Source organism: Vigna angularis, chromosome 7 (assembly GCF_016808095.1).
Source record: "Vigna angularis cultivar LongXiaoDou No.4 chromosome 7, ASM1680809v1, whole genome shotgun sequence".
Taxonomy (NCBI): Eukaryota; Viridiplantae; Streptophyta; class Magnoliopsida; order Fabales; family Fabaceae; genus Vigna; species Vigna angularis.
The window spans coordinates 25,789,428-25,802,449 of record NC_068976.1 but is presented as its reverse complement, the minus strand read 5'-3'; the positions used below and the strand labels follow the sequence as shown (position 1 = coordinate 25,802,449).

General features: G+C 32.3%; 1 protein-coding gene across 1 annotated transcript; it reads right to left on the bottom strand.

The window, feature by feature from the left end:
- Positions 1 to 8,283: 8,283 nt before the first annotated feature.
- LOC108338511 (ribulose bisphosphate carboxylase/oxygenase activase, chloroplastic) lies at positions 8,284 to 11,186 on the bottom strand. Its single transcript, XM_017575428.2, has 7 exons — positions 11,029 to 11,186; positions 10,260 to 10,585; positions 10,032 to 10,137; positions 9,863 to 9,948; positions 9,200 to 9,672; positions 8,821 to 9,102; positions 8,284 to 8,599 (listed from the first exon to the last, which is right to left on the bottom strand). Exons 1-7 carry the CDS (start codon positions 11,071 to 11,073, stop codon positions 8,484 to 8,486), a joined length of 1,434 nt encoding a protein of 477 aa, XP_017430917.1. The 5' UTR covers positions 11,074 to 11,186; the 3' UTR covers positions 8,284 to 8,483.
- Positions 11,187 to 13,022: the final 1,836 nt, after the last annotated feature.

Below are 13,022 nucleotides of genomic sequence, written 5' to 3'. Positions count from 1 at the left end.
GATGAAGAGGTTTATATGAAACCTTCCCCGGGCTTGATTCTTCCAGAACCTCATTTGGTTTGTAAATTGCACAAATCTATCTATGGACTTCAACAAGCTTCTCGACAATGGAATTCTAAACTCACAGCTGTCTTACTTTCTTGTGGCTTTTCTCATAATCCTGCTAATCATTCCCTATTCATTAGACACTCTGCTACTTCTTTTACTGCTCTTTTGGTCTATGTGGATGATATCGTTCTAACTGGTGATAGCATGGATGATATTGTTGTTGTTAAGAAATTTTTACATCAAGAATTCCGAATCAAAGACTTGGGCAATCTCAAATATTTTCTTGGTTTTGAAGTTGCTAGATTATGGCAGGGTCTTATCTTGAATCAACAAAAATATTGCTTAGAAATTTTAGCTGAATTTGGTCTCAGTGGCTGCAAACCAGCATCTTCACCTTCAAATCCTACCGATAAGCTTAAGGATGATGGTGGTGATCTTCTTCCAGATCCTACTCCTTATAGGAGATTAATTGGCAAGCTGCAATATCTAACAAACACCCGACCTGATATTTCTTTTGTTGTCCAACAAGATAGTCAATTCATGTCCAAGCCAAAATCCTCTCATCTCAATGTTGTTTTCAGGATCTTGAAACACCTCAAAGGCTGTCCTGGATTAGGCCTTTTTTATCCTTCCAGCAATCCTCACAGACTTCAAGCCTTTTCTGACTCAGATTGGGCTACTTGTTGCATCTCTGGAAAATCCACCACTGGTTATTGTGTATTCTTTGGGAATTGTCTTATATCTTGGAAATCAAAGAAGCAATCCACCGTGTCCAGGAGCTCTACTAAAGCTGAATATAAAGCTTTAGCCTCTGTTGCTTGTGAATTGCAATGGTTGAAGTATGTTGTTGATGATTTATGCCTTAAAATTCCACTTCTTTTCCCTACATTTTGTGATAACCAGTCTGCCATTCAACTGGCTAAGAATCTATGTTTTCATGAACGCACCAAACATATTGAAGTGGATTGTCATCTTATTCGTGCTAAGGTTCTTGATGGGCTCATTGTTCTTTCTCATGTTCCTTCGAAGCATCAACTGGCATATATGTTCACTAAGCCACTTTATCCCGAGCCTTTCAACATCAATTTATCTAAGATGAGATTGCTGAACATTCACCACCCATCTTGAGGGAGAGTGTGAGAAATATCGTTTCTACCCCTGTTTTATTATGTGTGTTATATTAGCTGGCTAGATATTTTGTTTTCTGTTACTATGGTAGTCAGGCTTAATTCTCGTTTCTTCTTTTTCATTTTGTACAATATGCTGAATATATATTCAGCATTTTCAGACTTTGTGAGATAAAATGAAATAACGAGGATTGAAGTTTCTTTTATACATTACCATTTCTCTGTCAGGTTTAATAAAAATCTGTAACCATACTCCACATAAAAAACGAAAGAGATTTGAAAATCAAATACTGAATAATGAAAAATTTGTGGAGTAGAAAAAAACTTTCAAGATCCATATTTGATTCCACAATAACACTAATTAAACCTTTTTGGCGAATAACAATTCAATATTCTGCAGGACCAGTTCAAAGTTTGTTTGTTATGCAAAACTTTTCTCAAATGGATTCCAAAAGCCAATGAAATTTTCATATGAATAGGCTATAAGACAAATTACAATGATGAGCCTCACATTAAGGATTTTTTTTATCGCTGGAAAAAACAAAACAAATTATGTAACCATAACAACTTATTTTTTAATACAAAGAAGTAAGCTTTTATTACTTTTGCATATAACCGTTCCCAATATCTAAATTCAATGAGATAAAATAAATACAAAATTTTGATGATCAGTATATAACTGGTTTTCAACCACGTCAATGCCCAGGTTTATGTCTCTGTCACAAAAACAGGAAAAAAAAAACCTGGAATAGGTCCTGTTTGTATGCAAGCCCAATCAGATGAATTCACAAGCTAAGTTTTAAACTTAACTCAACCCCACAAAACTGATTTGTAAGATGAAATTTGTATTTCATTTATATATTATAAATTGGTCTTATTTTTAATTGATGTGAGACTTTCAACATACTTCTTCATATCGAGATATAAACATTTCGTACGATAGTAGAAATTAATGAGTAGTCTGATAGCGACCTGACAACAGGTGAAATAGAGTGCAGATTAGATATGTGTTCCACAATTGTTAAAGTTCTAAAATTTGTAGAAAATAAGTGCAGATTAGATATCCCAATTTTATTTCTTTTCACAAAAATGCATTACGTTGTGTATAACAGTTTGCTAAACCTACCTTTAGACTACTTGTCTCAGAAAACTGAGCTTGATTAGGCTTGGTAAACTTCAGAATGATTTGTTATCTATCAGGCTTTAAAGTGCATAAATCAGCAAGAATACACAAATTAGCATCACTATTTATTTAGTAATTGGAACAATCATGATTGAATGATAATATGAAAGAAAATAAAGGAGTGGATTTATAATGATCAATATTACGCTATCTTCCAAATTAAAATAGAGAAATCATCCCTCTTATTCTTAAAAAAAAATTGTTTTGTCTTTTGAATAAAAGGAAGTATTACATTTTTCATTTAATCTTTCTACTGCACAAGTAACAAAAATATCACAAGAAGTTACATCAGTCACAATTTATTATCAAAGTGAAGTTGACTACACATATAAATTACCAAACAATATAAAATCAATTATCATATTTTTTCCTTTACAGTGAATAATAATATTATATCATAAGCGGGTTAGTTGGAAAATATTTTCATTTCCAAATTTCTTTTTAAAAAAAAATTGCATCCATTTGAATTTTATGCTTTTTGATATTTTTATCTTACTTTTTTATTTTCGATTAGTTATATTCGGATATTTAGAAAAATATATTTTTAGTTTTTAAATGTTAAAATAAAATTAAAATTACGTATATGTCTAAAATTTTAATATATTTTGTATTCTGAACTTTAAAAATAAATAAAAATAATCATTTTAATTCAATTATATTAAATATTTTTAACATGTCAAATAAATTTTTATGTTAGTATTTAATTATTTATATAGTTTAACATATTTTTATTTGATGTTAGGTGGAAAAAATATTTAATATATATATATATAAATTAATATAATTAAATTAAAAATATTGTTTTAAAAATATAAATCTATTAAAATTTTAAATAAAGAATAACTCTAATTTTACGTGATACAAAAAGAACTAAAAACATTTAACTCTTTTTTTAATAAGTATTTATCAAAGAATAAAAAGATAAAATGAATTGAGTTTTATAAATAAAAATAAATTTATATGTAAGTGAAAACAAGTTTGTGAAGAAATTAAGTGAGAGGATTGCATACCTTAAAATTTATAATTGATTAACGATGAAAGAAACCGAAGCGCAGCCAAAACAAGAAGAAAAGAGAAAAATAGCAATCCCTTTCTTATTTTTTATTTTTTTATTTTTTAAAAAAATACAAAAATTTACATTTTTATAATCATTTTATTTTTTATCATGATACCATTACACCTATACGTATATATTTTAGCTTTGCACAAGTGTTCTTGTAAAAACTGTTAAAGCAAGAATATACTTAAATTCATCTCTACATTACCAAAAGTGGTTAACATGCTTCAAAACCTTTTTTCCTCAAACGATTTGCCAAAAGGAAACAAAAGCACTTATCACATTTGTTAAGGAATAATAATTATAAAGGATAACGATATTTGACAATTTTTTTTTACAACATTTTAACACCATCTACGTGTCATTATGTGATTGGTCCAAAATTACTTCATAATTAATAATAATAATAATCATAAACACCAACATAGATCAATCACAGAATGACACCTAGATAATACTAAAATATTGTCAAAAAAATGTTGTAAAAATATCATTATCCAAATATAAATACTTATCTAGTTTTCTCGATTTTCAAGACCAGTACTATCTACCACTCAGACACCTTTTCAAAAGTTAATGTATATTTTATCTTTATTTTACTATAATATGAGCATATATAAACTGAAACCCTCTGTAATATTATTTGGTACCGATATCTGGTATGAATGTATTGATTCATAATCATGCCCTTTCTGAAGTAGAACTATTCTCAATCCATGCCAAAAAATTTTGTTTCAATGACTTTAATTGTTTTCTTCTATGTTTAGTCATCATCTTAAATATATTATACAGAAACAGATCAAAATGTGAATATATTGTTGGTTAAATTAAAATAAGAAATGAAAGAGGATCATATACTTTCAAATTAAGATTGATAAATGATGAAAGAAGTGCGTAAGGGATGAACCTAATGATATATTGGCTATACAGAACACAGAAACTATGGAGATTAGTCCTGAGAAATTTAAAGCTATAGCCAAGTTATAATCACTCATTTTGTGTTATTTGACATGCTTATAAAGGCATTATGAGGAGAAAACTCGAACGAGATTATGATTCAAATTGGGTTTGAATGTTATGTGTCTGTCCCTCCTATTGCTTTTTAAAAAGGTTTATTTGAAAATACAAAGTCATTGCTCAAGCTCCAACGTATTTTAAAGGAGAGGAATATAGTAAAGAAAGTGTTTTCTAAAGAAAAGAAATATACCAAAAAGAGATTTCAATAATCTTCAATCTATCGATAATTTTAAAGACATATTTTTTTTATTGTTAAAGTATGTCAGAACCATTAAAAACGCACTCAAAAATCTCTCTGAACGGACGCCAAGTGTCAAGCTGAGGGGAGTCAGAAATCAGATAGTGGAATGCAGGTGTTAGTAGAGGAGCGGACGTCCGTTTTAAGCAAAACTGAGTTTTTGGAAAATTACGTCACACTCTCTGCATGCATCTTCTTTCCCAAACTCTAATATTTCTCATTTCTCCTCCTTCTCTCTAAAAGCTCTCCCTTCTCTCTACCAAAACTCACCCTTTCCCTTCTCCGATCACCGTTCAGGCACCGTAGAAGCCATTCTGGCGTCCAGAACTTTAGATTGAACCGAACGGTTTCGAATTCTGAACTGGTAAGTTTTTCTTCTCGTTAACCGTTCATTATCTGAGACATGCACACCAAGTTCTGGTTGCATGGTTTCGTCTTGTCTGAGTCATTGTTGGTTTTTTTCTGTTGTCTGGTTAGTTTTGAAGAAGCTGTTGAACGTTGAGGGTAGAAGGAATTGTAGTCAGGCGAACCAAATTCTGTCTTTAGGACGTTCGTTCACGCTCAGAGGTAAGGGAAGCTTATTTAATTTAATTTGTATGTTGTTGTACTGTATGAACGTTCGTTAGTTGACTAAATGAATATGATGCATGATGGTTGATATGCTTGGATTGTATGAAGTATGAAAAAGTGATTATGAGATAAATGTATAAAGTTATGAAACTATATGTTAAGAAATGAAATGAAATATAAATGATTCTGATATGAAATTTCTATATGAAAGAGTACTTCGTCACCGAATGGTCATCGACCGTTCGGTATTTCGTAGTGAATTTGGTTAGACTTGGGTTCTTTCATTTGGGAAGAATCTTAGTTGAGGACGATCGTCTTCCTTTCGAAATACTGTGCATAAGCGATCGTCTGAATGGTGTTTGGTCTTACACCAAGCGATCGTCTGAGTAGTGCTTGGTCTTACACCAAGCGATCGTCTGAATGGTGCTTTGTCTTACACCAAGCGATCGTCTGAGTGGTGCTTGGTTCTAACATCAAGCGATCGTCTGATTGGTGCTTGGTCTTTCATCAAGCGATCGTTCTCATTCCTTTTATAATATATCTTGATGAAAATAATGTTTGTCCAACTTCAATAGAGTTTTCCTTTTTTCGTGTTCGGTCATTAACTGGCATTCGATTTTATTGATGCTAAACTCAAATAAGCTAAGTACTCATAAGCGTTCGGTTTCTTCATGTGAATTCTTTTAAGTATTTTCTCTGAAGGTCTTGAAGTGTATACATTCATTTGGTTCCGGCTTAGAGCTTTAGTATTTGGCATGGTTCTTTCGGTGTTCGGTTAGAACTCTTAAGGGTCAGTTCATCTAATTGGCTCACTGATTTAGTAACGATCGTTCTAAGTCATTTCTGTTATATATGATTATAGTCAGTTTCTTTCTCAAACCAATAAGTAGTCACCTCTGTATTATTCTATTCTGGAACGGGAGACTTCTCTGTCTCGTTCCAAGTGTTCGTCCTCGTTCTGAGTGAGGATTGAACGTTCGGTATCGGGTATCCGTAAGAATCTTTGAACAAAGATGAAATTTAAATTATTGGCAATGAAAGATGAATTTGAGAAAAGTGATAATGAAAGATGAAATTGAGATTGATTATGAATGAAATAGGAAGAGAATGTGATATGAATGAAATGTTGTGGATTTGAACGAGCGTTTCAGGGAGGAACGACTCATGGATGAATATTGGAATTGGTAAAGTATGACTGTGGGCATGCTAATGCTGGCGGTTCATCCTGATGTTCCGTGAGTACTCGTCCTCACGTAGAGGAGGGTAGGTCATGTGTGGGAACGACAAGAGGTTCTAGTCCTTAGGGGTACTTTGGACAAATAGGACTAACCTCGGGTGGCAGCTGATGAGAGTATTCCAGTTACTACATCACCCGGGTGCACGAACGCCTGTAGCTACGCAGATTTCATACAGTCCGGACAGTCAGTCTAGTAATAGGTTTTGTATGATACATATGTTGAAATTCTCTTGTGTGTTGGATTGTTTAACATATATGTTTATGCATGAATTAAATTACATAAGCTTACCCTTTGTTTCCTGTCTTGTTATGTTATGTACGTCGGTCTTGTCGTTGCAATGATCATCCGTGTGGATGTGAGCAGAGGGGGATGCGCTATTGGAAGATACGCTGGAAGAAGAAAATTTGGTAGAAGTTGAAGTTAAGACCGAACAATAGGACGTTCGGTCAGTAGTCTAGTTATAGTAAGGTGGTCGTTTGATCACCTTCTCTTTTGTTTTTAGTTGATCGTTCGGTATAAACTTTTGTAAACCGTTCGGTCAGTTTTGCTTATCCTGAACAATTTTAGTTGTAACCTTTCTGTAAGGCCGTTCGGCTAGAACCGTACGTTTTTTTTAGTGTAAGACTGAACTTAAATATTATTAAATGTAATTATTCTATTATATAGTTTATTGCTGTATTTTTGGGATGTTACAAAGTATTTGTCTATAAATTAAAATATGAAAAATGCATAAAAAAATTTGAATTTATTAATAAATTTGTTATCATTAATAATATTTTGTCGATAATTAATAAAATTTAGTACTATCATAAAAAAAGTAATCGAAAATGACATAACATCATACTATTTATTATAAATTTTATTTTATAATTTAAAAAAAAATTATCCAGTGACGGTCTTCCTTAAAAATATAATATTATTTAAACTATATTCTTTTAGATGTTTTCAAACATTTTCTTGATTCTAAGATACCATATAACAATATGAGACACATAGAAAAGTCTTATATAATAGTAAGAAATCATCTTTCAATCAAACACATTTAAAAATGTTCAGTAACAATAATAGTTTTCATACTATATCATACTATAGTAATTTGGGATAGCATCGTTTTTCTTCTCTCTAATGAATATCTCTAGTGACACTTTCTGAAGTTGTTGAGGTTGCTCTATGCTCTTGGGAGAAAAACTCATTGTTTTCGCTTTCTAAAACGTTGTCTTGAACATTATTTTCTATCGTTTTGGATGAAGAGGGTTGAGATGCTTGTTTAAATGTGTTTTTTTACGAGTTCACGTTTCTAATAATTTTTTTGTACATTATTTATCATTATTTGATACGGATGATAATATTATTATTTTAAAATAATTAGTCATAAATTCACTTTTAAACATGATACAAAACTAAAAAAAAAAAACTACTTTAAAAAAAATTGTCGGAATTTATGTGTTATTTCTAACATTTTTATCCATAAACATCTTTCATTATCGAGATGCTAAGTTAGATATATACTTATTGAAAATCTTGCAATGCAGAAAAGTTCCAATGCTATTTTTTTTTTCAATCACTATCATCCGAAATTAAAAGTTACTTAGTTCTTTTACAACCCATAAAATATCAATATGATAGTGAGTATATAAGAAATTTGAATTTAAATGTTGCAAGTAATGTTTCCAAAAAATGTTAATTACTAAAACATTTGAAGTTACTAAAATAAACTTCTTTCCCAAACTGGTATGTGATTTCCATGGAACTAAGTTAAGAGACTAAAGTTTGTGAGGCTTCCATATTGATCAATGTATGCAAGATTGAAATAACCAGATAGGATAATATTAACATCGTTTCAAACCAGAAGTTAAATGTGGAAAAGCAACAAATCAAAGGCTGAAAAATGGGATAACAATGCAACTAAAATTACAAAATGGGATAACAATCCAGTATGAACTAGATACAATTATTCGATTATCTCATGTCCTAGTTTCTCCTCAAGCGGAGAATGCTCAAGTTCTCAGTCGGTGTATAAGCAGGTTCCATCATCACTTCTTGCAGTTGGGTCGAAGTTTTCGGCATTTGGATCAGTACAACCTTCAGGAACAGGAACATTTATTTGCTGTGCCGCTTTGCCTGCACACAATCAGGAAACAGCCAAAAACTTTAGAGATTGTCTTGTTTGATAAAAATATGCTTTTGATGAATTTGATTTTGACATAATTTTGTCAAATTGTTAAAAAAGTTAATGTAGGCAATGCATTATTATGAATTTATGACTAAATTGACAGAAAACTATGGAATAATGCAATGCAAACATCCTGTATGAATGAATGTCTCAGGATAAAAGATCAAACCATAGAAAGTTCCTCTCTTGATGGAATCTTCATTGGCATCACCAAGGGCAGCTTCGTTCAAGTACTTGTCTGCCAGTTGGACTCTCTTCACATTCTCTTGTTCTTGGACAAGCATGTTACCATACTCCAAGAGCTTATTCAAATTCATCGTGGGCTGGTCAAAGGTTGGAGGTCCTTCCTTTGAGTTCACAAGCTTCTTCCCAATACCCTCAATACCAACACCAGAAACCCACTTCCTCACTTCATCATCATATACTCTAGCCCTGAGTGCACCAAAGAAATCTGCAATGATATATGGCATGACATTAGTCTTGTTGTTTTGCATCTATGTCTTCAACATTTTCAATTCTATTTGCGAGTAAATACCAACATTACTTACCAATGGATTGGCCAGGGAAGGTATCAACAAGCTTGACAATGTCATCTTCGGGAACATTGTCAGTGCGGAAAATTCCCTTGCAGACACCAACTCGGTCGTCTCTGGTAGGTGCCCAGTAGAACTTCTCCATACGACCATCACGGATGAGAGGAGCATACAGTGTTGAGAAATCGTTACCGGTGACAATGATGGGCACACGGGGATTCTCTTCCTTGTTATACATACCAGGGAGCTGAACGTTTGTGGGGTTATCAGCAATGTTCATGAGGGTGGCATTCACCATCTGGTTGTTCACAGTGTACTGAGTGGTTCCACCAAGTCGACCAGCTCCTGCATCAAGATCATTGATGAAGAGAACGCACATCTTTCCCTTCTTTATTATATCAGCAGCTTCACGGTACCTTTGCCTGATCAACTTTGCTGGCTCTCCTGCATTTCCACTCTCCAACTCTCCAGCACTCATCATGATAGGGCTGCAAGCAGAACATCACAAGGACTTGAAATTAGCACCAAATAAGTTTCTGATCCATCAAAATATTGAAATTTGGTTTTGATCTCTTTAAAAACTTAATGTGCTTTTAATGGACTAGAGTTGATAATGGTAATGCATATAATATAAGTGATGTGTTCTGTAGTAGTAACATGTATACAGCATTTACTCACTTGATTCCCATCTTGGCAAACACAAGCTCGCATTGGAAGGATTTTCCTTGACCTTTGCCTCCCCAGATACCAAGAATGAGAGGAACCTGTAAAATTAATGAAAGTATTGAATGTGTCCTGTTTCTTTCACTAAAGTCTTGGACAATATTTACGTGTACAATTTACATGCCTTGATGTTTGGCAGGGTCATGAAATTCTTTGTGATGTGAACAACAAGCTTGTCCATAAAAGCAGGAGCTATGTAAAATCCGCCCATTGTGTTATCCAAGTTGTACCTGAAACACCACATCATGACCAGGTTTAATGAGGTCAAAAAAGGGAGTTCACCTTATCAGTTCATAATAAAAGAGGTAAGTAAACACTGTTTGCCTTAGAGTCAGCAGTGTCTGTCACTCACTGTTTAAGTCCAGTGCTGAGGTACTCATAAGAGCTCATGACTGCATAGTGAGTTCCAGTATCCATTGGAGCTTGGAAAAGGGGATCAACCAAACCCTTCCCCCTTGTGATGTCTTGCTGGTCATCTGAAATATCGTAGGCAAGACCTCTCCATCTGTCCTTATTAGTCTGCTGGTTCTCATCAATCTCTTTTGCAGCAACAATTTTGAAACTCCCAGAGGAAATTTTGGTCTGAGGGACCCTTGAGACTGTAACCTTCTTCAAACTGCTGCCAAAAAAGGCTGAACTGGGAACTGAAGCTCCAGCTCCAGATCTGTTCAAGCTCAGCTGCAATATTCACAGTAGCCACTCTTTCACACTCTTCAAACTAATTTTTAAATTCCACTCACATCTCAAGCTTCCATTTTAAATGTGTTTTCATCATTACTCATACATATTGATCATTAATTTACATAACACCCGACAAAGTTACTAACTTATAATGAATTAACTATCAACATACAGGAGAACAAAATCACCATAGACTACTAAGTTGTCTGTTTGAGACATGTTCATCAAATGAGAACTTAGAATAATTCTTAACTAAACTAGGATAAAGGTAGTGTCATATTTCTTTCTGATATTTAAGCAAATATTTAACATGAATATACATGTATCTTTCCAACATAATGATATCAGTAATGAATTGAGCTTTTGTATGAAACAAATCATCTAAGGATCAGTTGAGAAACTAGGGATAAGAAAGTGGAAAAAGTGGAAAAAGATCATACTGGAGCTCCGTTGACAGCTCCAACAGAGGAGACTGAGGCAGCCATGACAGTTTTGAGCTCAGAGTGGCAGAGAAAGCAAATACAGCGCAAGGCTTTTGAGCTTGCAGAAATTACAATAGGGAAGGACTTATAGTAATGGTGCAATTGAGTGAACAGAAATTCATATCCTCAACACTAGTTGAGAAATCCATAACATCCACAAAAAGAAGATTAGCTTGGCTTCCACGTGGCAACAATATAGTGTCTGAAAGATTTCATCTACCTACAACCATAGAACTTGAGGTTGGTATTGAAGCCTTTTCCTGATCCATAAGTTAGGACATTTGTTACCGCACGTAACTAGTAGCATTCATCTCTTAAGGATCAAGTTTTGGCTGGTGTTTGTTTGTTTGACTAGAATGTTCATCAATTAGATCTTTTGCATACTAACCCACACTAGAAGTAGTAACCAATGATGGTTAACAAAATGGGCACATGAAAAAAAAAAGATTTTATGAAATTATGTGCAAGAAAAAAAAGTGGGGCATTCCATTAATAGAAACTCGAATAGTGGTGATTGAGATGATTTAATGACCCCCCTCCACTCAAGGTTCAAAGGAGAACCAATGGCCACAAAGTTTCACAGAAGTTGCTTTTTCTGCTGCTATATGCACCTCTCACTTTCCCATTGTTTAAGTGATACGTGCTTTTCTGTGCTCCATATATGTCCAGCTGAATGTTCCAGAGTTAATCTTTCCAAATTGCCTGCTATCATGAGATGACATTTTGTAACACAACTTATTTATTTTTCTGCTTTAGCTCTTAAACAATCAGGATTTTACTTAATCCCATCTAATTATCATAGTTTAGAAGAGTTACTTGTTAAAAATATAAGTTTCTTTTAAGATCATAACTAAATTGGATTGGGTAAGTTAAAAAAATGTTTAAATAGTAATTGGGTTCTATACTTACGTTTTTCATGTGTTTTGTTTGTATTTCTGCCTTTTTTTTAATATTTTTTATATATTTTTAAAAATTTGATCGCATTTCATAATAGTTATAGATTAAAGAACATTTTTATCTAACAAGGTTTTTGATACAAATCATACACTGTGGAGTTAGATTATACAATCTTATAAAAAAAAGAATACTATCATTTCTAGATTTAAGTTCTAAAAATAAGCAGAACAAAAATAAATAAATAAAAACATGAAATAATATAGGAATGGAGATGTCACAATTTAAGAAATTGGTATATCAAGTGAAGATTCGTTAAAAAGATATTCATCTTTCATAATAATTAGAGTTATAATCAATAAACAAGATAAATTCTCTATAAAAAGTTACATATGTATATAATGACATAAAAATGTCTATAAATATATTTGGTAGCTATATATAAATACAAATGTTTAAGCAATCTAAGACCTTAAAAAATAGTCCAAAAATATATTGGACTTAAATTAACTTGAAAATCAAAAACAAAAACAATTGTTTGTCCAATGAACTTACAAAATTAAAATAAATTATAGATGTTTTAAATGCATTAAAATTTTAATATGTAAGGGTGTTACAATTCTTCGTATTCTTTGATTTTCGGGTTACTTGTAGCATCATGAGCTTTGTATAGATTTGTTCTTATTTATAATCTCTTATTTATTGCCCTTATCATAAGTCATTTGAATTATAAAGGTTTATTTTCAAGTTCCTCATGTATGGAATCCAATGATAGTCATCTATCAATTTTTAAATATAATAAGTTTGTACTTACTTTAATTTTTATTTTATTTATAATGTTGTTATCAATCTCTATAGGGTCTATTGAAAAAAGTTATCATCTTAACTTAGTGTAACACATACTGCAGCTTTGTTATGTTTGGATAAATTTTGTTATGTTTGAATAACTTACTTTAAGTCTTTAAATTTTTTATTGTTTGGATTTGGAAATTGATATGGAGAAAACAATTTTAGACCATGGAAACTATTTATGATTTCGATAGAACTATATGATCGAT